This window comes from Nymphaea colorata, chromosome 4, assembly GCF_008831285.2.
Source record: "Nymphaea colorata isolate Beijing-Zhang1983 chromosome 4, ASM883128v2, whole genome shotgun sequence".
NCBI classification, from domain to species: domain Eukaryota; kingdom Viridiplantae; phylum Streptophyta; class Magnoliopsida; order Nymphaeales; family Nymphaeaceae; genus Nymphaea; species Nymphaea colorata.
This window is the reverse complement of record NC_045141.1, coordinates 11,400,839-11,427,807: the sequence shown is the minus strand read 5'-3', so window position 1 is coordinate 11,427,807 and position 26,969 is coordinate 11,400,839. Positions and strand designations below refer to the sequence as shown.

General features: G+C 38.7%; 2 protein-coding genes across 3 annotated transcripts; both read right to left on the bottom strand.

Annotated features, from left to right (window-relative positions):
* Positions 1-312: 312 nt before the first annotated feature.
* On the bottom strand, positions 313-8,386 carry LOC116252969 (uncharacterized). 2 transcript variants are annotated; one of them, XM_031627633.2, is made up of 3 exons: positions 8,199-8,386; positions 1,268-1,333; positions 313-1,131 (listed from the first exon to the last, which is right to left on the bottom strand). In XM_031627633.2, the coding sequence occupies exons 2-3, from the start codon at positions 1,322-1,324 to the stop codon at positions 541-543; spliced, it is 648 nt and encodes a 215-aa protein (XP_031483493.1). In that variant the 5' UTR covers positions 1,325-1,333; positions 8,199-8,386; the 3' UTR covers positions 313-540. The 2 variants fall into 2 exon arrangements, with proteins under 2 accessions (XP_031483493.1, XP_031483492.1); XM_031627632.2 differs by having other exon boundaries at positions 315-1,131; positions 8,173-8,372.
* An 8,639-nt stretch (positions 8,387-17,025) lies between these two features.
* Positions 17,026-21,466, bottom strand: LOC116253468 (NADP-dependent glyceraldehyde-3-phosphate dehydrogenase). Its single transcript, XM_031628291.2, has 10 exons — positions 21,326-21,466; positions 21,040-21,192; positions 20,424-20,617; positions 20,213-20,341; positions 19,211-19,330; positions 18,717-18,853; positions 18,480-18,635; positions 17,824-18,202; positions 17,602-17,718; positions 17,026-17,386 (listed from the first exon to the last, which is right to left on the bottom strand). Exons 2-10 carry the CDS (start codon positions 21,182-21,184, stop codon positions 17,273-17,275), a joined length of 1,491 nt encoding a protein of 496 aa, XP_031484151.1. The 5' UTR covers positions 21,185-21,192; positions 21,326-21,466; the 3' UTR covers positions 17,026-17,272.
* Between the last annotated feature and the right edge of the window lie 5,503 nt (positions 21,467-26,969).

Here is a 26,969-nt window from a genome sequence, read left to right as displayed (position 1 = left end):
TCAACAATTTGGTATCACAAGCACAAACTTCACCATTTATAGGTCAATTAATTTTTGCAGCTGGGCCCATGGGCATCACTAGGAATATATTTATTCTTAGTAAGTGAAGGCAGCAAATACAACTTCGACATGAACAATGTGATGAGAGAACGAACATTACAAAGAGTTGCATCATAAGTTTTGCTTTCATATTTCAAGATGCTTCGATGAAGAAGTGCTCATGACTTGGTACACATCTATTATTTGGTAACTGAAGGCAGTGACAAAATCTATACGAGCAATGTAACAAGAGAATGGACGATGCAAAGACAGACGCACCAAGCTTTGTTTTCATATTTAAAGATGCTTTTACCAAGAAATGCTCATCCCTTTGTATTCATTTATTCTTGGTAAGTGAAAGCAGTGAATACAGCTTTTACATGAATAATGTGATGGAAGGATTGAATATTACAATGATACATGCAGCATAAGTTTGGGTTTCATATTTGAAGATGCTTCGACTAAGAAGTGCTCCGTATTTACAGCAATTAGAAAGCCAGGCTAGAAGCGTGCCCAACACCGAGTACACTTAGCGACACAATCACCTTTACAATCCACATAATAACCAAGAACTTTCGGATTTCGTAGGAGGAGGCTTCTAAGAGATTTTCCACTAATGCCCCATTGCCGGTCTAAAGTCTCCACATTTTGCTTCATCCCTTCAAGTTCACACCCTAGTACTTCTGGGAACTTTTTGAGCAGCTTGTAGATGTCATCATCGGAAAGTCCCAAATTACTTAGGTAACCCAGTACATTGTTCAGCAGCTCAATGTTGGGCAGAGTCTTTGTTTTTTCTTCACTCCAGTAAGGTGATTTAGTCCAACCAAACGATTTGCCGAGAATAACATCAACCTCATCATCGTTCAATTTTATCAAGCACAGGACACGCTTACAAGCATCCCACTTCTCTCTTTCTTCACTATCCAAATGAATAGCAGATTGTGTTTGAGTAGCACAAACCATCCACTTCCTAGGCACATGCAGTGTGTGGAAGGCATTTCTACAGTCCATGATTCTTCTGATCTTCCACTTAGAAAGAGGTGAATTTAAGTTTGAGGAATAATACAAAGACGTGCAGGAAGAAGTATCAGGCTGGAACAAGAACAAACATGGGCTCAGAATCCAGTGGTTACATGTAGAGATGGAAAAACTGTATCCTGAAGTGCCCATTTTCATGCAAACAACAAAAGCATGCATGTGAATGCAGTGAGTTGTGAGTCACACTTACCAAGGGGGTATGCTTGATAGATTGTGACATTAAGGCTGAAGCAAATGTGTTTGCCATCAAATAGACCTGGTAAAGAAGCCAATGAGAAAAAATGATAAAACATCTCCTTGCAAAAAGTAATGGCATCATAAGAGAAGGCATCTCCTGGAAATGCTGTATTCAATGTATAAATGGCAGTTGAATGTGCATAAACACTTCTCGCATAATATTATGCTACATCATTGTCATTTGTTTGAGCAATCATTGCTCCCTGATGTAATGCTCAGTTTGCTTTCATACCTACTCCAACACGTAATGATACATGACATTAAGTATGTGCAGCCCGTGCTAGACTACTAAGGGCTGCAAAATCCCTCTTGAACATTTTCTTTTTATTTTGCCTTGCAGAACAAAGTCATATATTGTACCTGAGTTCCATCCTTGGTGTGATTCCTTAATTAAATGTGAGATACCATTGCCCCCTTCACTAAACTTCACGTTGTTTCTTTTTCCATAGCTTTTTCTTTGCAGATATGTACATAATGCAGCAGCAGATTCTGAATGTGGTTTGCCAGCATCAGCAAAATGGATAGGCAACTAAGGTTGAAAGCAGATCTTAATTTAATCAGCTTCATCTTCTTCTTCTCCATTGTAAGATTCTTCACCTTGAACAATATCTCATGCCCTTGCTTCTCAAATGGTCAGTCCTCATATTTTGGATGTTGTTGCCATATCCTCTTTGGCAATAGAGGAACAAGCAACTTTGAAGCATGAATTTTTTGGGATGAGGATCTGACTGATCCAATGGTAAGTGGTAATGCTTGTTAAAATTCTGAACAGATGGAAATAATGTGCAACTCTGATCCCCAGTTGTACAAGCAAAATAATGAATTGGCAATAGTTGTTGGATTACAATGAGAACAAACTAACCAAGTGTCTATTTGCATTTTGCACTCTTGAAGTGGAAATTCATAAAGTTTATTATGTGCTTTTGTAGGTCGTCTCTGATAAAGAGAGTTTCTTAATGTGGACAGTGTCCCAGATATGATTAAGCTTTTTGTTAGATATAAAAGTTAAGAACGTTGACTGAGGATTTTTGCCACCACCAACCAGCAAGGAGCCGATGTTACGAGCGGAAAAAATAATAAGCTTTTCAGGACTTTCAGCAGGAATACGAATGTTTTCGTCTTATTCAAAACAGCAAGCATAAAGTGAATTTCAATATAATAAAGGGAATGCATAGACAATCAGAGCAGTCACCAGAAGTTAATCTATTCAAGAAAATGAACTAGTAAAAGTGCTGCTGCGTTGTGCTGGTAACTGGTTATTCTAGATGTTGAAGCATGTAAAGATGGGTCTTGCAACCGGGTTTGGGTCCAGACCCGATCCAGCTTGTAGCCCTTGTTGGGCCTTACTTAAAGACTTGTAACCCTAATTTCTGAAGTGAATATGAAGTTTTAAGAGAGAGAGAGTCAGGCGGCTAGTGGGCACCAGACCTCCTCACCTGTGGCTTTTTCTCCCTCTCGAGGGTTTTTCCACGTTACATTTGTGTTCTTCTCGCTTTTACTGTTTCTACATGGTATCAGAGCTGTGACTAGTTTGTAAAAATTTTTGCCGGTCGTGAAGTTCCGGCCCTGACCTTTCCATCGCTCGCTGCTCTTATTCCGCCACCGCTTCCATTGTTGCTGCAGATTCCGGCTGCTCTTGCTGCTGGTTCCTGGCTACAGCCCAGCATTGTTGCCCAGCTCACGCCCGTCGTGCTCCATCGCCAGTGCAGCCCAGCTTCGCCTTCTCTGCCGTCGCCCTAAGTCCCCGTCGCTCAACATTTGTCAGCGCCTAGCATCGTCCATCGCTCAACGCTCACCGTCGCCTGCCATTTTGTGCTCCGTTGCTGTTGCCCGAGGCCTCTCTTGTTGTTTATCGTCGTCTAGTGTGTGCCGGTTGCCGCTATTCTCTTCCTGCCCGCGAAGCCCGTGGAGATCTGTCGCACTGATCAATCAGCTCCTTGCGTCGCCACCCAGTAAGGGTGGGTATCGGGCCGGGCCGGCCTGATCCTGCCCGTCGGGCCGCTCAGCCTGGCCTGGGCCCGGCCGATAGCCCGGGGTCTCGGCCCGCTCTCCCGACCCCCTTTCCCCCCGCCCTCCCGACCCCCTTTTCCCTGGCCTCCAGCTAAGGCGTTGGGTCTCCGCCAACTGCAGCAACGGCTACGAAGGAGGAGGGGGAGCGACGAGGGAGACGGGGAGCAGAGAGGGAGAGGGAGAGGGGGAGCGGAGAGGGAGACGAGAAGGGACTCGGGGAGAGGGAGAGGGGGAGCAGAGAGGGAGAGGGAGACGGGGAGCGGAGAGGGAGAGGGAGAGGGAGAGCGGGAGCAGAGAGGGAGAGAGAGAGGGGGAGCGGAGACGAGGAGGGAGAGGGAGAGGGGGAGCGGAGAGGGAGACAGAGGAGGACAAAAGGAGGGGGAGCGGGGGACGGAGGGCGGGAGTCGGGCCAGGCCGGGCCGGCCCGACGCCCAGGCTAGCCACCAAGCATCATCCCGTCTACTGTTCTCGGTTGCCGTTTGTTGTTCCTTCTTTGTGCCAGTTTCTTGGTTAGGCCTTTTTTGCTTTGGTGAACCCGACGTGGTGGTGGATTCTCATATGGGGGAGTGGATTATTGACAGTGGTGCTACCCACCACATGACTGGCGATCCTAAGGTTTTTCATGGGTATAAGCTTTCGTCAGGAAAAGAACGGGTGTCTCTTGCCGATGGTTCATCTATTTCTGTGGCTGGAAAAGAGAGTCTCTCACTTTTGAACAAGTTCTTAGTCCACAATGCTCTACATGTTCCTCATCTTCCCTTAAACCTCTTGTCGGTTAGCAAGATTACAAAAGAGTTGAATTGTGAACTTATTTTTTCTGCTGATCGCTGTGTTCTACAGGACTTGGTGATAGGGAAGAGGATTGGGATTGGTTTGTTTTCTGAAAGGTTATATCGTTTACCTATGCGTGCCGCTACTGCCCTCATGACAGCCACCAGCAAAACAACGAAGAGTAGAGAGGACTCCCTCCAATTGATTCTGCGTTGGCACGAGCGCCTTGGACACCTTCCTTTTGGAATTCTAAGACAGTTATTTCCTAATCTGTGTTCCAGGTTAGATATGACTATGGTGTCTTATGATGTCTGTCATCTAGCCAAACATGTTAGGGCTTCATACCCTGTGTCTACCCATCGTTCTAACGAGGTGTTCGCCATGATTCACTCTGATGTGTGGGGGTCTTTGGGAATTCCTTCTTATCATGGTTTTCAGTATTTTATCACTTTTATAGATGATTGTTCTCGTAACACCATTGTTTATTTGCTGAAAGACCGTAGTGAAGTTCCTACTGTCATAGAGACTTTCATTGGTTATGTGGAAACTCAATATGGAGCATCTGTTAAGACCATTCGGTCTGACAATGCTCGTGCGTATACGTGCCAGTCTGTTGATAGCTTCTTTCGAAAAAAGAGAATTGTTCATGAAACTTCTTGTAGTTATACTCCTCAAAATGGAGTTGCTGAATGAAAGATTCACCAGTTACTGAATATGACTCGAACACTTCTTTTTCAACGTCTTGTTCCAAAAAAATATTGAGGGGATGATGTGTTGACCAGTGCGTATCTAATTAACCGTATGCCTAGTCGTGTGTTGAATGGGTAAACGTCTCACTCTATGTTACCGGGGAGTCGTGAACATTTCTCCCTTCCACCTAGAGTTTTTGGACGTGTTTGTTTTATTCACAATCACAGTCCTCATATTAAAAAGCTTGATCCTAGGTCGGTTAAGGGCGTTTTTCTAGGTTATTCCCCCACTCAAAAATGATATAAGTGTCGAGACCCTTCGAGAGGTCGTGTTTATGTTACTAAAGATGTCACCTTCTTGGAACATGCTTCATATTTTGATGAAAATTCTCTTCAGGGGGAGAGGTCTACAATGAGAGAAGAGTATTCTCCCAATCAAGAGATTCAGTTTACAGATTATTTGGAATACAAGAAGGAAGAGATTGAGGTTACTAACCCTTTAGAGCACAATGAGGATGATGGATGTTCAACTGTGGATAAGGTGGGACATGACCGTTTGTTGGGCAGGCTTACTCTAGGCGAAAGTCGCCTGCAGCAGGACCCACTGATGAAGCTGACGAAGCGATGCCCTCTAGTGACAAAAATTCTACTCCAAATCCTAATGCTACTCCTTCTCTGGATGACCCAAGTCGTGCCCAAGAGATGTCAGTTGAAGGTACACAGGCAGAGACTAAAAGTGAAAATTTACCCATTGCTCTTAGAAAGGGTGTCAGGACATGTACTCAACACCCTATTGGTAATTTTATACTTTATTCTAGACTGAGCAAGGATTACAAGTGTTTTGTGTCTTCTCTTTATTTAGCTGTGATTTTCAGGACTATTGCTGAAGCTCAAGGTGATTCCAAGTGGGCTGATGCAATGCAAGAAGAAATGGAAGCCCGGAGAAGAAACATGACATGGGAAGTTGTAAAGATTCCTGAAGCAGCTCACTTGGTTGGATCCAAGTGGGTCTACACCATCAAATACAAACCAGATCGAAGTATTGAAAGATAGAAAGCTCGTCTTATAGCCAAGGGGTTTAGTCAGAAATATGGGATTGATTACTTGGAGATCTTTGCTTCAGTTGCGAAAATGAAGACAGTTAGAGTTGTTATTTCCCTATCTTTGATGAAGGAGTGGAAGATGTACCAACTGGATGTTAAGAATGCATTTCTCAATGACAATCTCGAAGAGGAGGTGTATATGTGTATGCCCCCAAGATATGAAAAACCAAAAAAATGCTGGAAACTGAAAAAGGCTTTATATGGCCTCAAGCAATCACTCAGAGCATGGTTCGAACGACTCAGACGAGTAATGCAACATTATGGCTACAATCAAGGGAATGGAGACCACACTCTGTTTGTGAAAAAGAAAGAAGGGAAAGTCACTCTGTTACTTGTTTATGTGGATGACATGATTGTTACAGGTGATGATGATGATGAAATCACAAAGCTAAAAGTGTTACTGGCTGCCGAATTTGATCTCAAGGATCTTGGTAAACTGAGGTACTTTCTTGGTATTGAGATTGCTAGGTCCAGTACCGGCCTTATGTTAAATCAACGGACATACACACTAGATCTATTGGAAGAGACCGGTAAGCTGGGTTATAGACCAGCTTCTACTCCTCTTGATGATGGACACAAGTTGAGCCTTAGAGATGGGGAGTTGCTCTATGAAAAAGCCAAAGGAAGATATCAACGTCTTGTTGGGAAGTTGATATATCACTTTTGTTGTGAATGTACTGAGTCAATTTATGTCTACCCCGATTGATGCACATTTGAATGTTGTGGATAGAATATTGTTCTATTTGAAGAGGAATCCTGACAAGGGGCTTTTATATGTGAAACAAGAGCCTATTGAGATCGAAGGGTCCGATATTGACTGGGTAGGTTGTGCTGATACTAGAAGCTCTACTTCAGGGTACTGTGTCTACTTGAGAGGAAACCTTGTTATCTGGAGAAGCAAGAGACAAGATGTGTGTTCTCGACCTAGTGCAGAGGCTGAGTATAGAGCTATTGCTATGGGAGTGTCAGAGTTACTATGGCCGAAAATATTGCTAGCTGATATCGGGATAGAGATTGGAGGACCTATGAAGATGTACTGTGACAACAAGTCTGCAATCAACCTAGCTAATAACTCTGTACTACATGACAGAACAAAGTATGTTGAGATTGATCGCCACTTTATCTGTGAGAGGATTGATGCTAAAGAGTTAATCTTACCTTACATGAAGTCTGAAGACCAAACCGCTGATGTTCTGACTAAAGCTCTATCTTCAATTTCTTTTGAGAGAAATGTATCCAAGTTGAGCATGTTTGATATGTATGCCCAACTTGGGGGCAATGTTGAAGCATGTAAAGATGGGTCTTGGGACCGGGTCTGGGTCCAGACCCAATCCAACTTGTAGCCGCCTTACTTAAAGACTTGTAACCCTAATTTCTGAAGTGAATGAAGTTTTAAGAAAGAGAGAGTCTGGCAGCTAGTGGGCACCAGACCTCCTCACCCATAGTTTTTTCTCCCTCTCACCCGTAGTTTTTTCTCCCTCTCATTGACGGTTTTTCACGTTACATCTGTATTCTTTTGGCTTTTACTGTTTCTACACTAGAAACGGGAGCAGAAGTTTCAGCCGAATTGTATGTGAAACTCTATTTACACCTTGCAGTATTGATTTTTGAAGTGTAAACATCTGGTATCAACTGAACCGGGCGAGTTACATGTGAAACAAGAATCTTTTTTGGTACTTTCCATTTGTCTAAAATTGTAGATGAGACCTATTTTTCTATTCCGAAAGAATCACTTCTTCCAGCTTCAGCCAGTGGCTTACTTTTTCAAAATTTTCTAGGCACAGAAGAATCAGACTTATTTTTTCTTTTTCCAAAACATAATTCGTGAGTCCATTCCTAGCAAATGTTCTAGATGTTTGAACACATCTACAGGGTCATTTTCTGCCAAAGATCAAGAAGAAAAGAAGCCTGGTACACACTGTGGCGTGCCTATTTATAACCCACATATTTCAGCTCCCGAATGTCTGGCCATACACTAAACTGATGCGAAGAAGCCATGAAAATCACAATTCACAATGGTGGTAGTCCCTTCTTCCATTTCCGAAAACTGTATCCCCGCCCAAATCTTAAAATCACATACGGGAGTTTTCATGCACAAATGAATCACACCGAGGCATTCCGCTCACTTCAATTTTTATGTCATGGTAAACAAACAGAAAAGAACACAAAGAAATTTTTCAGCTCTCGTTCAAAAACTTACAGAAAAGAACACAAGAAGAACAAATTAAGGAACAGAACAGGAAAAGGAATGCGAGTTAGGAAAAGATGGTAAAGAGAGCGCAAACCACTGGAACTTCACTTGATACTCAACTATTCCGTCCGCCAATCAGCAGGAGCCTCTTGTTCTCTTCCGTGTTCTGTGGACGGGAATATGAGGGAGGGAGGGAGAGAGAGAAGGCGGGGTTGGGCACAATATGTCAATATGCAGTTGGGTAGGCGCGTTACCGAGTCGGTTTTATCCGATTTTGAGCCAGATCCAATTTTGAATACCGAACGAAACTAAAATGCCAATCGTGAACCTGCCAACCAACCAAAGACAAAAAAAAAAATCGCGGGTGCATTTCTACATATATTACTCTCCAGATAAGTTAAAATCCTCCGGTCATCTTGGAGTTACATCTAAACACAACCACCGCTTGATGGAACGCATCATACATATATGTTTAAGCACACTACGCCATATAATGCATTGGATAGTATGTTGTGGGAGGCCCGATGATTTCTCCGGGCCAAATCCGGAATGAGAAATCCACAAATTCTTACTTTCTGTATGCAGTTTATGACAAAAAACCGTGATAGGGGTGGAAATTGATCTGATGATCGCTGGGTCCAGGTTTTGTTCTTAGAAGATATTAGCTATCCATCTGACTCCTGAATTTGGGTCTGAATCCAAAGGCTTTTGTACCTTGTAAGGGCATTGATTTCCAATCATAACAACGAATAGGCACACTCCAGAACCAGGCAGATCACTTGACTAGGGATCCTATTAAGAGACCTTCTTCATCAGATGCGGGCGTCAATCTATCAGTATCAGCTTCAGATAAGGTAAGGATTACCATATCCAACTTCTTAGATGCAATCCAAGTTCTGAATTACCGTCTCCGGCTGAGGCTGGGGTCAAGAACCCCGGGGAAACCCGAGGAGGCAAGGCTTGATCAAAATTCAAACGGCCTTTGGATGAATGCAATCTGTCAGACGTTCACTGGATGCCCCTTGAATGAACCAAGCGGCTCTTGTCCTGTGACGCCAACAATGATGGCATAGTTGAAGTTTGGCAACATAAAAAAATCCCAACTAAAGTTTTGATATTGTTAAATTCATGCTTAAGTTCATCAAGTACAATGGTAAGAGCTAAACACGCAGTCACAAGAACACAGCATGAAGATTTAATGGACAGATAAATAAATACCTAATTGTATACGTTTAATTTTTTTTTTTTTAAAAAAAAATTGTAAAAGCTTTGGGCAAGTTGCACTACCCGTTCCTGAAGGTGTCATGGTTTCTCTGATGCCATAATCCTGAAATCAAAATGTACACGCCAAAACAACAAGAGTCGATGTGCTTTGTATTTAAGATAGGAAGCTACCAAAATCCATTGGTGAGATGAGATGGAAGGAAGGTCATGTGGATCTTTCAAAATCTTTTAGGATGGATAGGGCCCTAGGGACCACAATCTTATATATTATATAGGCTTAGGAGGGTCCAAACTATGGTTTTGCTCATCATAAACCTGATATGGACGCTCTCTGGTTTTTTATACATATTTGATCAATATCAAGTGAGATGACATAGGCCATTAACCATATCAATATGGATTAAGGGGATCGTGATTACTATAATTGTGACCCAATGTATTACATGTAACATGGTCTTACCATGTTTATTTCCAACCGGTCCAACCTTATACTTTAGTGGATTCACTTCAAAAAAAAAAATCAGAGTAAACTTAAAACATAAGCCCTTATTTCATGTATAAAACACAAACATCTTCGTAAGAAAATTTTTTAAATATACAAATTTATACTCAAGTTGAAGTTTTAAAATACAACTCAAAAGGAAAAATTTTCAGCCATATTTCATGATTGATTTTTCATAATAAGCCATAGACATTGCTGCTGTAGTAGAAGAAAATAATGAGTGCTTGTTAAGCACTCCTCCAAGAAACTGTTCTTCCAGTTAACAGATATATATGTCTGGTGATCTGTCTATTTTGGCATCCGACAAAAATGAAATCAGGATACCGAATGGTCTGCAAATGTCAGGTTTTTTTTTTTTTTTTTTTTTTGTATATGAACATGTAAACTTTTGTTCTTTGCAAACACTACACATAGGGATGTCCATGGATCAATAAAAAATCGGGTGAGATTTGGATTTAAGAAGTGATATCCGATCAAATTCGGATATGGATTCGGTTTGAAATAAATACCGTTTGGATAACAAATTTCTTAACATGATATTCGAATCCAAATTTGGATATCCAAATCTAGAAGCATGAGAGGATATCTGAATTCAAAGATGCCCATTCGTATCTGAATTTACCCATCTAAATCCGATGGAATAAAAATCCAAAACTGTAAATCCGAATCTGCCGAAACCGATTTGTCTTTTGAAATATTGCGTTCTGTGTTTTGAACCTGCAACCTAACACACTATGGGTTGTTTTGGAAAAAGATTTAACCAAGGAAACCAACTTAAATTCTTAACATTAATTAACATACAATTTATGCAAAAAGTTAAACTTTTAAAAACATATTATTCTTTTACAAACCACACAGTTCGCGTCTTGTATATTATTCTTTCAAGATTTACTATCCTTCATTAAACTATCAGTCTTTCATGTACTTTAATTAAAATATGAATGGACCTACGTCTTTTTTTTTTTAACACCCAATAGCTGAAAAATGGTGGTTCATGGTCAAACATTACCATATTCTGTTTCTTATGGGCCCTAACCCATAATAATTTTGAATATTATTCTAAGTATATCAAACGGTAAAAATTCAGACATTTGTTAAGTAAATTTTAACTTATTTAAAATGAGAAAATAATATCATATACATATAAAAGCAAAAAAAGCTTAATGAAAGTAAACGACTAGTATCTTGAAACAAACTTAATATAGCATAATTATATTAAAAAGTCTAACTTAGTTGTATAAGAATAATCGTCCATAATTACTCTTTGAGTCTCTAATTTTATTTAACATGTATTTTTTTGTAATTTAGACTCAAAATGCATTCTTTAGATAAGTTTTTTGTTATCCAAACAAAATTTTAAATTAAACCAGAGAAGCATACTTTAATAATTAATTAAATTATTTGATCAAAGAAACTATAAAGATAAATTAATGCAATCAATTAATCAATTGTTTTTATTGAAGTAATTTTTTAACTAACATTGAGTATATGCATTTAATATGTAAAAATTTTGAAAAATAATAAAAAAATTATTTTTATTCAATTAACTACATGATTGGATCAAAATAAACATGGATCTACATGACTACATGTGAGAATCCAATATCTTTATCAGACTCTTCTATACCAAGAGTCTAGCGCTTGTGTTGTTCAGAGCAGTTTTAAAGAGTACTTTTTGCCTTTTTAGGTGTTCTACCTTTTCAAGTTTCAAAGAACAGTTCTAACAACAATACAACGCATTGCCATTCTGCTCTTTCAAAGAATATCTCCAGCAAAACATGTTGCAGCGATCCACACTTGCAGAGATGTTGAAGAACCCCTTCAAGCATCTATAGGTACACAGAAAAGCTTTTTCTCTCCCTATGTGCCATATTTTATTGATGTCAAGACTGCATTTTTTTAGTTAGAAGATTTTACTGAAAATAACAAAAAAAGTTATCAATATAGAGAAAATTGTACTTTATTTTATATGTTACCGTCTGGGATTTAATGATCCCCTTCATATTTAAAATTACGATTGCTATTTTCTAGTACGGAAAATTGTGGTGCCCAAGTTATTTTTTGGTTAATATCTTAGCTGTATTTATTCAATTAGGAATCAATTGCCTTAACAGTTTAAAAGGTCCTAAACAATTTTTGATGCTTATGCAGTTATCTTCTGGTTGTTCTTTCTTTGGTTGAGTGGATTGCACAGTTAATGATACGCATTGATGCATCCTTATTTTTTATCTTTTCTTCATAGACTGTATGTGGTGACCACTATTTCAACCAGTGATACATGTTCTTTCCCATGTTAGCCACATAACATAAAAAAACACACTCTACTATTGTGGGTTATAGGGAAAAGGGGGAAAACCACTTTTCTGCCCCTCTCTCATCAAAGTAAAACTTTTCATGTTTGAGAGAGCAAAGGAAAAAAAAAAAAAAATTCCCCAACATAAATGAATCCATTTATTATGCCAATGAAAGGTAAATATGTTTTTGAATTTTTCAAAAAAACTTTCTATAAAATACAATATTTCTCTTGCTATTGCTCTTCATAATGTCAAAATTAAAGCTTTAGACTTTTTAAGTCATAATTTTAATAGTATAACTTTTGAGATCCTACTGGCTGCCAGGGCTAATAAGGGTGTGCTTATCTTCCTTATCAAACAAGTAAGCAATAATTAAGCTTTCCATCAAAGCTAACACCTTTCTTTGCTCACATTGTTTTTCTTTCCAAAAGCATATTTTCTCCACTTTCGTTGACCATACGAAGCACAAAGGGAACCTTCCCAAGATGCCACTAGTTATTTCAAATCCATTTATGGCCTTGCCACAGTTCTTCTACAAAATTAAAAAAGAGTAACTCTCATAAATTTCTACCTTACATGAAGAGTCGTTAGACGTTGATATACATTTTCAATGTGTGTGTTTAAAGCACAAAGAACACACGCTTCCATCCGTCAAGTATTAATTGTCACAGATGATTGCATCTATAAAATATGTTTTCATGGGTATATATGACCATCTTAATATGGGAATGAGCTCTTAGTTGTCTCCATTCCTTTCATTTCGGCTGGCATGGGTATATAATGCTATGTGTTACTCTCAAATCTCAAAAGTAGCTAGCCTTGTGTAAATGCTTGAGAGTTTTGAACATTGGCTGAAGATTTGTATGTCTATTTGTGGGGAGTGTATTTGTACTTGCACTAATTGCAATGTCTTAATCTATAAATATGATCTTATTTTGCCATAATATAATTTGTGTATGTTGTCTCATCAAAATGATTGGATACCCAATAACCTTACCATCAATCACGGCGAAAAGCTCGAATCTTGCTGATTATGAGTCAAGAGAGAATGCCCAAGAACTCCTCAATTGATAAGATGGAATTATTTATATATATACTTAACTTTTCTTTCATATTTATTTATTGTTATTGTTTTTTTATATATGAAGCACACCTCTATGACATTTGATGCCAATGCATCCAGTTCTATATACGCCAACAATCCTCCAAAGACCAAAATACTAAGATCACTTGTATGGAAGGAATCCAATAGAACGGTAAATGAATCAGGTCTTCAACCAGCTATTTGCTATCATTGCAACGTTTCGTTTGAGTGTAGCAGTAAAATGGGTGCCACGTGTTTAAAAAATCATCTACAGACATGTCCTAAGAAGATTAACATAAAATTGGGTCAACAACATCATATAATTGGTGAAAGAAATAAAGATACAACAAGTTTTATTGGAAGTTTTAAATTTGATCAAAAGAAAAACCGACATGATCTAGCTAACATGTAATAAAAAACTATATTTGTGATTTTTATGATGGGTATGAGAATATTTATGCATCAAATGTGTCTTCTACTAGTTATATTGTTAATGTTGATAAGGTTAATGATGTGTTTAACTTCACTCCATTTGTCAAGTTTTCTTCTCATAAGAAGCCCACAACCGGTGTAGTAGATGTTTTTCTTAAAAAATCTTCACAAGGTCAGCACACAAAATTAGATTTAGAGGAACCTATTTATTCAAAGAACAATCCAATTGATATTTTGACATTGTGGAAAGTCAATGCACCTAAAGACCATGTATTATTTAAAATGAGATGTGATACTTAGCTAATCTTATATCAACCATTGCATTAAAGTAAACATTCAGTACAATAGGGCACATTTTTTAATCATATGGAATTCGATCGGGTGTGTGTGCAAGATTAATTGTGTTATCAAGCTAAAGGTAATAGGCTATATTTACATTTTGAAATTATTAAACATAATTTTTTATGCTTATTTACATATTCTATTAAATGATTCCAATTTGCCTATACGTTTACCTGAAGAAACCTCATATGCATCCATTATTAACAATGACAACTTATATTTACATGTATCCAATATGTTTTTTTATGTCAGTTTTATTTTTTACACAATGCATGTTTGTTTAATCATAGTTGTCCTCGATGTGGTGCCAATATGATGAAAGTATGCTTCAAAATTTTGTAAAGATATTTTATTGTTATTTAGTCTTATCTAATGTAGTGATGATTGTTATTACCAACTCTTGACTAATTTTCATTAATATTTTTATTTCTTTAAAATAATAGTACATAATAGACTATATATTATAATACAATTTTTAACTCCACCAACGCTGGTCTCAATCCTGGATGCAAAATGAGGAGGGAATTGTGTTGTGTTTATGCACTTCAATGAGTTTTACTTTTACCACGTATATAAAAAGAACTTATTTGAAATGATGTTGCTTCTCCTTTTAAATTTTTCCTTATAACATTGACAATTTTTTGGATATATAGGATTTTGGATTCCATGGTTAAGTTTAATTAGGATTTGGATTTTTCGGACTTAGAATGTCAATTTATATATCAAAATTTTGATTTAAAATTGGATTTCAATTAGATTTGGGAATGAATTTAAAATTTGGGTTTGGAACATCTTTAAAATTTTTCCATATCCTTTAGATTTTTTTGGATATCTAGGCTTTTGGATTTCGTGGTTAAGTTTAATTAGGATTGGAGTTTTCAGACTTAGAATGTCAATTTATACATTTAAAAATTTGATTTAAAATTGAATTTAAATTGAATTGGGAGTGAATTTAACATTTGGGTTTGGAACATGTTTATATTTCTTTTCATCTTCATGGGATGCATGCTTTATAAAGTTCACAGCAATTCATCTCTTGATTTTGAAAAAAGCAAAGTATAAAATTTGGATTTGGATCTCAAATTTAAATGAAGGATCCAAACATGAGTCTGATGTCGATCTAAATAAAAGGATTTGGACCTGAATCGGATTTTGAATTTAGAAAACTGATCCGGATCAGATTCAGATGTCAAATTAAGAAATCAGATTCACATATGGTGTACGATGTTGTTCATTCGCACTCAAAGTCAAATTTGAATATATAGGTATCTGAAAATTCAGATATGGTAAAAGGTATATCTGATTCAAATTTGATCCATCAACATCCCTAACTACACAACCCACTTGATTGCCTTCCAATGATCTACTCTTCAATCACTTAAATACCTGTCTAACATCTTAATAAAGAATGCAATATTCTGCCTTATATACATCTATCTGATCATACATTAGACTCACTATAGCTAAGGTATAGGAAATCCTTGCGTTTCTTGCACTTAGAGCTGGTTTTTGAGGCACTAATTGAGAGACTGTACTTGTCTCCCTCAGTAATACAAGACAATTAGTTCACGAGGTTAGAGACCTAGTATTTGGAAAAAGAATGCGTTTCTCTTTATATAGCTGGCATTGATGATGATTCTATTCAATTACCGAACATGGTTCCGAAATCCCTTTTGGAGAAGAATTCGACAAGCTCAACAAACTCAGAAACAGGTGCTAGTAAGAAGATCTACTAGAAAGAGAGGAAGTGCAATTTCAAATAATTATAAGAGCTTGTGCATATCGATGGAATTGAAGACAAACCTGTTAACTTCCATAAGGCTAACAATAGTTCTAACTATTACAACAGGATCAATTCCAGAAACAAAAAAGAAAGTTGTTCTAACAATAGTTCTGGTATCATATGATGGCGTAATCCTAAAATCAAATTGTACATGCTAAAACAACAATAATTGATCATGCTTTCTATTGAATATAATGGAAGTGTATCGAAGTCCATTAAAGACAGAAGGGGGCATTGCGGATCCTCCAAAGGCTTCCACATACAAAAAACTTTAATCACGTCTTTTAGTGCTTTGGGGATCACGACTTGTACATAGGCTTATGGGGTCCAGATTACAGTTTTGCCCATCATAAATTGGATATGAACGTTATAAATTTAACCCAAACCAAATGAGATGATACAAAACCAGCACATATCAAACCACTTTTAAATGGGTCTACCTAAGCAAAGAGCATATGATATATGATCATTAATATATGCAAGCCCATCAAATGGACTACTAGCATTTGTTACATAGTGCACAAGGACAAAGCTCCCACGGTAGAAGTTGTATTCTTTTGGCCAGCAGACGTCCTCTGTGCATGAAGTACAACGAGAGTTCAACTCAAACTCTTCTCTTTCGCTCTGTGCTTATGAGCAGGTTCATTGTTTGAAAGCACCCACAAGCTGTGCCAGCGCCGATGGAGATTAAATGGCTTGAAGCTAAGCACTTTAAATTAATGGAGCAATTTTGTTGGGAAATTCGAAGTTAGCAAGGAGCTCCTATTTCAAGATTCTCCTGTGAAAACATTGGTTGCGACATCTATGAGTCATGACAGTCTGAACTATGTAGAGGAGAGAATATGGCTAGGGCTCTGAGGTGAAATCCTCATCAATTCTCCAAAATTGCGTACGTTCAGTCATCTGTCACCTGCAACAGGTGTTAAACCTGCTCTTGCGTAGGATCAGATAGTTAGTTTGGAGAGATAGTTTGGAGAGGCCAGCCTCAATTTCTTTATCAGGTGACTCGAGGTTTCCGCAGGTCGGTCAGGATTTTGTTCTGCTGCAAGACTGCTCCATCTAACTAAGTGATTTTTGCACCAATTAATCCTTTCCTGTCTACAGTTAATACAAAGGGGCAGCCCCACTAGGCGCTTTTGTGAGTGAGTTAATATTCTCCAGGCAGTAAAAGAATCATTACTCTGATGTAGTTTTCGCAATGAGAATACACGAAGTCATGCCAAGATGCAAAATCAGGTTTATTTCTTACTAAAAGTGCAATTCCCAGAGCATGTAACAATCCGAGGTGAAAACTAATGCTTTATTGAAGGAGACAGAGACGGAGGGAAGAGAGAGAAAAAAAAGCAAGAACAAAAAAAAGGGGAAAAAAAAAAACAGAAGGCCCATATACTTTTCGTGCCACTCTCACCAGGATATAAGGATCACAATCTTCTTACAGAGTAGACTAAACTAATGGGGTGCAATCTACACTATATAGGAGCGCCTGTAATTTGAGTAACCTTCTAATGAAGTGCTCCATGCTTTTGTTCCAGATCAACCCATGGAATAGGTTGGCGCTGGCAAGTTAATGACGGTGCTCTTGATCTTTGTCATCATGTTGATACTATTTGTGATCCCTTGTGAACCAATTCCACTGTCCCTCAGACCCTATAGAGAAATCAGAACAGAAATTCATAAGCAAAGTCTGTTTGTTGAGGCTATGAGTTTCTTAAAGGTAAACAAGTGATCTCCTACTCTTCATTTGAACAAAATAAGACACACAACACAATCACATTGAAAATTCTGAGAGGCAATAACCAAACAATAAAAAGTAACAGAATCACCTAGAGAAGACGTATTAGAAAGTCTGTGAGATCTAGTACCTGGAAAGGGAAATGATCAGGTCCACGAGCAGGTGCTGAATTTATCTGAACTGTGCCCGTTTCCATTGCATCACTGATCAGAATTGCCTTGTTGATATCACGAGTAAATACACAACCCTGAACCAACAGAGAAAATGTTGAGAAGGCAACAGACTTTACAGCTAACAAACCTAAATAACTCATAAAGTCAAGATAGTGAAGGTGATAAAGCAGGGGACACACCTGAAGGCCAAAGTTACTTGCATTGCAGTGATGAATCCCTTCTTCAACAGAGCTGATCCTGATAACAGGCAGCACCGGTCCAAAGGGCTCCTCCCATGCTATCCTCATATCTGGCCGGACATGGTCCAACAGCAATGGCCAGATGAGATTGCCTTCCCTCTTGTACTCCTGCCAAAACTTTGCCTCTTTCTGCTTGGCATCCATAACGAGGCCTTCAATGAAATTTGCAGATGACTCTGATACAACTGGGGTGATGTCACAGTCTTCTTCAGGTGGTCCAACTGTTAATTTTGCCACCTTGGCATTGATCTTTTCTACCAAAGCATCAGCTACAGATTCCATCACCAATACTACCTTTACCGCAGTACATCTCTGACCGCTACAGGTGGAGAAAAATAACGATTATAAAAGCAGCATGAGAAAAGAAATCCTACTTGAGTCCCATTGAGATCTCTAAGAGAAGGATAGGCTATTTCCAAATCCCTAAGGTAGTAACATGCTACCATCCTGATTACCAGCAATAAAGAGGAGTTACTCTTCCTTAGGATGCATAGTTATAACGATAGAAGACTAGCATTGTTTTCTGTAACTTGAAAAGCAAGGGAAAGACACGATTTTCATCAGTGCACTAACATAGATAGCATATGTGCACATACCTATAAGAGAATCCTCCTTTCACTACGTTAGCTGCAGCTAAATCCAAATCTGCATCTTCAAGCACAATGCATGCATCCTTTCCTCCAAGTTCCATCTGTAACGGGATCATGCCAGCTTTCTTCGAGATTGCAATTCCGGTATCTCCTCCTGTGAAGCTAGAAAATTGATGGAAGAATTTGGTAAAAGATGAAGCAGCCATATGACATCTAGATGCATATAACAAAAGGACAATTCACCTTATGCAGTTGACAGCTGGATGCATTGTGAGGAAATCACCAATTTCTGAACCCTTTCCAGTGACACAGCTGATAAGGCCTTTAGGAAAACCAGCAAGGTGAAAGCAGTGCACCATGTGTAAAGCAGAAACAGCACCCTGCAGTAAATGGCTACATTGTTTAGTTATGGAGTTCTGAAGAACCTCACAGATAAACCAAGGAATAAAGCAAACACGAAATTTGTCTGGTAAGATAAAAGAGTAAATTTTAGAAATGTCAGAAATGGGAAAACCTTTTTTGAAGAATTAGTGCCAGTTTCCCCAATGTAGTTTGAAATACCACAGAGGAAAATGAAAATAACTTCAAGGCAAAAATAATTGCCACTGGCAAAATTGGCAAAATAAACAACGTGACAATTCACATACAACAGAGGCATGAAAGAAGACTAAATTTGTTAAATACTGCTTATGACATTCATTCCCAACTCACAGCTTCAATACCATCAATTTGGATACCTGTGTTGGTGGCTTAAGAACCACAGAATTTCCAGCAATAAGTGCAGGTCCCAGCTTTGACACAGCAAGGTTAACAGGATAATTGAAGGGAGGAATTGCAAGGACGACTCCAAGAGGTATCTGCAGTAAGAAGGAAATTAAAACCATAATGCCAAGCAAGTAAAAACATATGCAAGATAGTTTTATTGTTTGATTATAGAACTCCGATTCCTCAGTCCAGTCAGTAAATTTGCCTTCCACATCAAAAGGAGTTAATAAATTTTCCCATATGGGATTCCAGGAATAATGAAGAAGAAATTGAGGGAAAAAAGGAAAAGAAAGAAGAAAAGCAACGAAATCATGAAGTGAAAACAACAGAAGCAAGTTCAACAAGCGAAAAAATTATGAAGGGAAGACGAGATACAAGATCAGGGCACAACCAAGACGTGGGACTCAACTCTAAAGATGGTTGAGCATCAGCAATCATGTTACCATCAGCAGACCCAGCTAGTACATTGCGTCTACAATATTGATGTTAGAATACTGATTATTACTGCTTCAAAGTACCTTAGTATTATAAGCCATATTGTTATTGGAAATTATTATTACTGAACTCCCCCAGTAACTTCATATCGACTAAAATCTGTTCAAAAACTATGGTCCTAAGTGAACTGTACAAGCCTGGATAGTGATCACTAAGCAACTATCCACCGACTCACCGACCATCAAACCGTGGCTGATGAAATGCAATTTACAACTAATAAGAATCACACGGCGGAACACTTCTGACAGTTAAACTTTAAAATTAGCATAATTGGAAAAGGGCCTTCCCAGATCATTGGACACATCGATTTATCCACAGAACTAGGATGATTTGGAAATTGAACTAAACTATAGGAAACTGGCAACTATCCGACTTGGGCTACCTTTGTGGATTACAGAACACTACAGCTCTCTCTCTCTCTCTCTCTCTCTCTCTCTAGCTTGCCATGAATGTCAAAGACAGGGGCTTCTGGGAAGCACCTTGGAAGATAAGCAATATTTAGTTCTTTCATTTCCTGGGAAACTATCTGAGACGAGGAATTTCCCTTCTCCGAGAAGTCTCACACCTTCCTCTGCACAGTAGGATATCAGATCTCCAGATCTCACAACCTATAAGAGTAAAAAGGAAAAGATCAGCAAGAGAATGGCATAAATTCAAAACCATGAGCAATTCCATTGCGAAAACAGAGACCTCAGTTACAGCATCCTTCGCAGGCTTGGCGATCTCCTTAACTAGACACTCGGCGATCGGATTCTTATGCTCCTTAAGGATGGCAGCAGCCTTGTGAAGGAGCTCTGCCCGCTTCCAGAGCGGCGTCTTCGCCCACGCTTTCTGCGCCGTCTTGGACGTCTCCATTACCTTGTTTACCTCTTCCCGCGTACATGCTGAGAATCAGGAATGGGAACCCCATCATAATTGACGTCTAAGTTCTCTAAGGGGCAAACCGCACTCTAAGAAAGCACTCTTTTCCGTTAACGGAGGAGGCTACTTCATGCTTTTTCTCCATCAGATTTCCAAGAACTCAGCAAAGAAATCTGCCCTTCCCATAAAAATGTTCACCACCACCCCAAAGGACGAGGACAATTTTAAGAGCTTGTCTCAAAAGAATCAATGTTGATTCACTGCTCCGACCAGACCATTCTAATTCAATTGCCCAAAATCGAGCAGATCATACAATTTTCGATATTGGAGTCATCGATAGTTAGAAAAAAAAAAATCGAACCCAATACTCCCATCACTTCGCAGTCACACACATACACAGAAAGATGGAGAGAAGCAGAGAGTGAGAGAGAGATAGAGAGAGCACCTTGAACTTTGTAATGAGTCTTTCTGGTGGTAGGATTGATAATGGCGACGGCTTTTCCGGAGGAAGACGTCTTCCACTCGCCATCTGCGTAATACTTAAACACATCTCCGTCGATGATCTCCGAGAAGGCGCCCTGCCCGGCCATCTCCTTTCCTGAGTAAAATGAAACAAGCGAAGATAAAAAAGATCAAAGGTGCCCAATTCTCGCTCCCCACTTCCTCCTTGACACAGAGTCAGGGTGTGTGCGCGTGCTTCTGGGAGGAAGACAAAGAGGAAGAAAATTTACCGACTTATACACGACGAGCAAGCGTGAGGGACGGCCACGCGTTCCCGAGGAGCGACGCCATCATCGCTATTAGGTGGACAAGGACGTGCCAAGCAAGCACCTAACTCTCGGCATATTCCCCTCCTTTCTTTTTTTAACATTCTTTTTCCTTTGGCAGCCACTCACTCGAACTGCACTGCACCTTCTTCTTCTTCTCCTACATTAAACCCTTTACCAGTCATTCCTCCATGGGATTTACTTTGTCCTTAGCGGCAGCGCGGTTTGGTCGAGGCAGAGAAAACGGACCACATGATCACGTGTTCTGCCAACCCGCCGTTTTGGGCGGAGCTTTTCCTCCACCAAGAGCTACTGAGCTCAAGATCGGCTCGATCTAGGGTAGCCGATGTCAAGCTCAGCTCGAGCTGCTTGTCTCAAGTTCAAGCCCAGCTAGGATGTAGCTCCACTAAATATCCGTGAAGACCTGGTAGTTATAATCCGTTTTGAACTCTGGACTACTATGAAAATGCTTTCATGCAGGTTTATAAGTGAAAAACAGCATTCTAAGGCAACCGTTGGTATCTTTCTCTTTTAGATGTTCAAAGTGCCAGTAGTTGACTATAGTTGCCCAATGACAACTATAGTGTCCTTGTGAAGCCGTTGATTTATGCTTTTAAGAATTCTTAAAAGGAGTGAATATGTAAGTTTCCAGAAGATTTGGACAAACAGTTTGTAAGTGTACAACGAGATGAGGACAAATTTATGAAATATTGAGTTTTAATGTTCAATTCCTAATTTTTAGAACAGATTCATCGGACATTCACAAACTGTTCTTTATCCAAACGCCTTCCTAAAGGGTCGTTTGATAGTTGAAACACTACGTGAGTTTTCAATAAATCTACCCCAAATTTTAAAACAGATTTATGATACACTAGAAATAAGTGTCAATTAAATCTACCTCAATTTTTAAGACATATTCATGAAACATTCACAAAGTGTTTCGTTTGTCAAACGACTTCCAAGGGGCTGTTTGTCAATAATAACAAACTGTTATTGCCTCATAAACCTACTCTAAAAATGAAGACAGATTTATGAAACACTTTCAATGTTCCATGTACCTCAATTTTTATAGTAAGGTCATGAACCAATAACAATTTGTTATTATTGCTAAACTGGCCTTAAGGTTGCAAAAATATGAAGAAAGAAACAAACCCAAGAAGGATGAGGTTTAGTTAAGCTAACAATTCAATCTTGAGTGTGTTTCCGTTATTGCTTTAAAAATGAAGCTTATTTTTGCAAAGCATTTCAAGTTAATGAAATCAAAATAGCCAGGTCTTCACCTTCCTTTATTTTAAAAACAAAAGAATGTGCTCTTTGCCCTCAAACTTAATTTGATTACCTTGATTTTGTCATTAGGTTGATTAAAACTAACTTCACACATCGCAAATAGAAGCCCCAAGCAGAGCTAAGCATACTGCTAACTATGAACATCGTCACCCTATGGGCTTTGACGGACATGACACAAGATGAGGATGAGGTTTTGCTTGCTTGCCCCGTTGGTAGTCTGTAAGAAGGCCATGCTCTGTTCTAATTACTAGCCAGAAGCCTCATGTTGAATCTCCAACAAGGAAAGTAATGACTTTTAGGCAGTCCAAGTCAGCCGAGATTTCTCTCATGACCGTTCATTGCATGTCGCAATCAAAGGCCAACTACCACTATGACCAACGATCGTAAGTAGTGTTTTAACAGCACTCCCAAAGTGAGAGAGAGAAGCTAGCATAGCTAGTCAGGCTGTCGGGCATGCAGACTGAGTATTATCAATTCAATTCTTATGAGTGTTATTCTCTTAAGTCCTATATAGTCCTATATGGTAGGATGTATCACCGAGCTGAAGGTTCACCATCCTCACACTCAAATCCCGACTCAACCCTAGAACTTGGAGGTAAGAAAAAAGGGATGGAAGGAGAAAAGAGGATCTTCAACGCTTCGAGCATTGCCACAAAGAGAGAGGGGAAGAGCAAGGAGAATGAGAAAAAAAGAGGGATAAGACTTCATAATGGCTCCCCTAATCCCAAGCTCAACATTTATCCATACTATCGAGATAGCACCCTCCAAGATTTGAACTGAGAATATGACTATAACATGCTACCCAACCCAACTGGTCGAGCTTGGTGTATGTGTGAACTGATGATAAAATTAGAGCGATTAGGATACATAAAACAGGGTTTGATTGCTCGGACCGACTAGTTGGTGAGGCTCTCACACCTCTTATAAATCAGAGGGTTGTTAGGCTAATTGCGTTCAATATGCCCAGCACCCTCCCTTCAAATCAGAGTAGAAGTGAGTAGGTGGGTCTCATCGAGTATCCTCAAGGCCATCATTCAAATTGGATGCGTCTCCACCGTGTTTGATTATATTCCATAAGAAGGAAAAAACTACTCGGCTTCTATTCAACCAAAATAGTATAATTTTGCCTCATACACTAAGAGATTTGTATTTTTTTTTTATCCTGCTTCGTGTTTTGAAAAATTGAAGTAAGCGTGGTCAGATGCCTAAGTTAAGCCGCATGTGGCCCAATCACATTTTATGATTCCATCAGCTAGCGTGGTCTTGGTGGACTTTCCACAAAATACGCCGGCATAAAGTGCCTTCACCAACACGGATTCTTTGATGAGAATTGGCCTCTTTACTTGTCCAGTAGCATAAAATTCCGAGGCTAGTCTCTCTTTCCCAGGGCCTATGTCTGTGTTATTATTGTAATAAATTTCACCGGAAGATTACATTAAATGGTTTAGCCTTCTCTTACCAAGCACTTCACTCGTTTTGATGACACACATCATAATACCAACAGGAGATCAGCAAAGAAAGTGAGATTTAGATGTAAAATTCTTAATCTCATACTCTTATTATGTCTCTAAGGTTCTAGTTTATTTTTAGATTTAGGTAAATTTACAGTACATCTTTCAATTCGAGTGTCGTACTTGTCGTTGAAAAATAACACATTGGAGCATGACAATGACCACACGATTTTTGAACCTAAAATCCCTTAAGTAGGAGCCACCTTGCAGGAAAATACGATTTTGAACCTCAAAACTACATCAGCTCTAAGCCTAATGTTTGACTCGGTTCCCATTTCAATACTGAAAACTGTAGTCACCTATTAACACTTAATAATTGATCTTGAAGTAATGTTGAAAGCGAACTTTACTTCGTTATACTGAAAAGGTAAAATAGTAAAAAAAGTTTAAGCCTATAACATCTTGGACCCTTTTACAACTGAAAATGACAATTAAAATATATAGTGAAATAGTTCAAGCGCAAACAAGATTGAAGTCTGCAACTTACAATATATATATATATATATATATATATATATATATATATATATATATATATATATATATATATATATATATATATATAATAATTGATATGATTGATGGACTCCAACACTATAGACAAAACTGAGAGAGAAACTGGGGACAAAGATGCACGTATGCACCTTAGGTTACAACATCTCCTACAATGTTGAAACCATGTTGGAACAAAGAACAATCCTGCATGGGCCTCGGCTTGCTTTGAGCTGGCATTGGACCAGCACCACATAATAGGCTATATTTAGCCTGTCGCTTTTGCCTTTTTATACGACTCATTTCTTGAAATAAATTATTTACAAAAAAATTCAATAAACCACCCAAATTTTGGGTCAATTACAAATGCCCACTTAACCTTTCATTAAACATAGTTCTTGAGATGCCTAAAGTTTTCAAATAAGTTCACAAAGAACAGTCTTTTATGAAAAAATATAAAAATAAATGCATAAAGTATGTATTTACCATGATAAACTAACGTTATCTTTAAAAAAGTTAAAAAAAAACCATCAACCCAGTAATGGAGTCTGAAATTTCTAGCTAAAGGGTTTTGTTACTTTATATTTTAAACTTTGATAAGTACTCATATGTCAAAAAATGCAAACTACAGAAATATTTATGTGTAAATAAAGCAAATTTTATGAGCTAGTGTGGGCAATTGCATAAACACAACGTGGTTTGGCCACTGGATTTCCCTTCACTGGCTTACCTAAAGGCAATAGTGACCCCTTGTTGTGCGGCTGGTAACCCTTAATTTTGTTGTCGGCATCGGGGCGGTGGCATCTTTGACACTCGCTATCTAGGGACTTAACCCCTCTTATGCCCGAGCTGAGCCAGCTCGAACTCAGCTCGACCCACATATTGCTTGGCTTGATAAGCTCAAGTTTGACTCGTCTAAGCTCATCAACGGATAATGATCATCCTCTTCTTCAAGCTATAGGAGAAAAAAAGCTGCAACAATATTATCCCACTGTTCTTCTCTAAAACATAAATTGTTCACCAAAAAAGAGTATATGAACAGTATCAACTTAAATTTCATTTCTCATATAAAAAATCAATTATGCACCGATTCAGTTGAAAACCAAAAAACTATTGCCTGACTTGCAACTTGTTGTTGCAGCCCGATAAAAAGAGAGGTGGGAGAAAGACGAATAGAGAGAGAGAGAGAGAGAGAGAGAGAGAGAGAGAGAGAGAGAGAGAGATGAAAAATAAAACAAAGGAGAGAGTCAAAAGACATAGCAGGATAAATGAAAAACAACGAGCCGAGTTGAGTTAAGTTTAAACAAGTCAAACTCTGTGTAACTCTAACTCGATTGGTTTATAATTCAAATTTTAACTCGAACTCGAGCTTATTCGAGCGAGTTCGAGTCAAGCTTGAGCTGGCTTGACTGGTTGTACATTCCCACCAAGAGCATCTTTGTAATTGTTTCTTTTGCAAAGCTTTGGAGCAGAATTGAGCTGGTGGCACATTTAAAAGGTCCCTTTGCTACCGCCCATTCAATGTCTTGCCAACGTATTCAATTGAGTCATCAATTTGTTGCAGGCGTTGTGAAAGAAAGGCAACGCGGTTGTTCATGTCATCTTTATAAATGCAGTAAATCTGACAGTTAATGGCCGTGTGCAATGAGAAGATGATTCCCATGGATCTCATCCCCAGCTTGTGGCTATTATACGCCCTCTTATCGCCGCTATCGTCCGGTGGGCAGTTGGCTGGTTAGCTTCCGACGGGGATGGACAGTATAGTCGACGATTCAAGCGCCTTTGGTAAAACTGTAAATCTAACCCAGTGTTGTAAAAAATCAACATCACCTTGACCAGGTTTAGATAGAGCTGACCTCTCATTTAGTCAGCTTGTCAAATGGAATGCGTAAGTGTTCGCAATTGGATAGAGGGCTAAATGGCCCAAGGATTTCACCAATCCTCTCTCTTTTTCTTATATATATATATATATATATATATATATATATATATATATATATATATTTATTTATTTATTTATTTATTTGGTTCTTGAATCCACATGAAAAAATTGAAATGATATAAATTTTTAAAAGATAGCTAAAGAGTTGAGACAGGTCATCCTTAAATTGGCTACCCAGTATTAAGGGTGGGCATTGGGCCGGCTGGGCTCGGCTCGGTTGGGCCTGGGCTCAAGCATTGGGCCGGCTGGGCTCGGCTCGGTTGGGCCTGGGCTTGAGCCAGGATTTTCTGGGGTCGGGTCGGGCTGGGCTTAGTTTGGCTTGTTTAAGTTTAAAAAATATATATATATATATATATATATTTGTTTTAATAATATA

Excerpts from the sequence above, each read along its gene's own strand:
- LOC116253468 (XM_031628291.2), bottom strand. The coding sequence starts at position 21,184 with ATGGCCGGGCAGGGCGCCTTCTCGGAGATCATCGACGGAGATGTGTTT. Across the intron at positions 19,331-20,212 it reads AATATTGCTTATCTTCCAAG|ATACCTCTTGGAGTCGTCCT; the intron begins GTGCTTCCCAGA and ends TTCTTACTGCAG. Across the intron at positions 18,203-18,479 it reads AAAGGAGGATTCTCTTATAG|CGGTCAGAGATGTACTGCGG; the intron begins GTATGTGCACAT and ends CTCCACCTGTAG.
- LOC116252969 (XM_031627633.2), bottom strand. The coding sequence starts at position 1,324 with ATGGCAAACACATTTGCTTCAGCCTTAATGTCACAATCTATCAAGCAT. Across the intron at positions 1,132-1,267 it reads CTATCAAGCATACCCCCTTG|CCTGATACTTCTTCCTGCAC; the intron begins GTAAGTGTGACT and ends TTCTTGTTCCAG.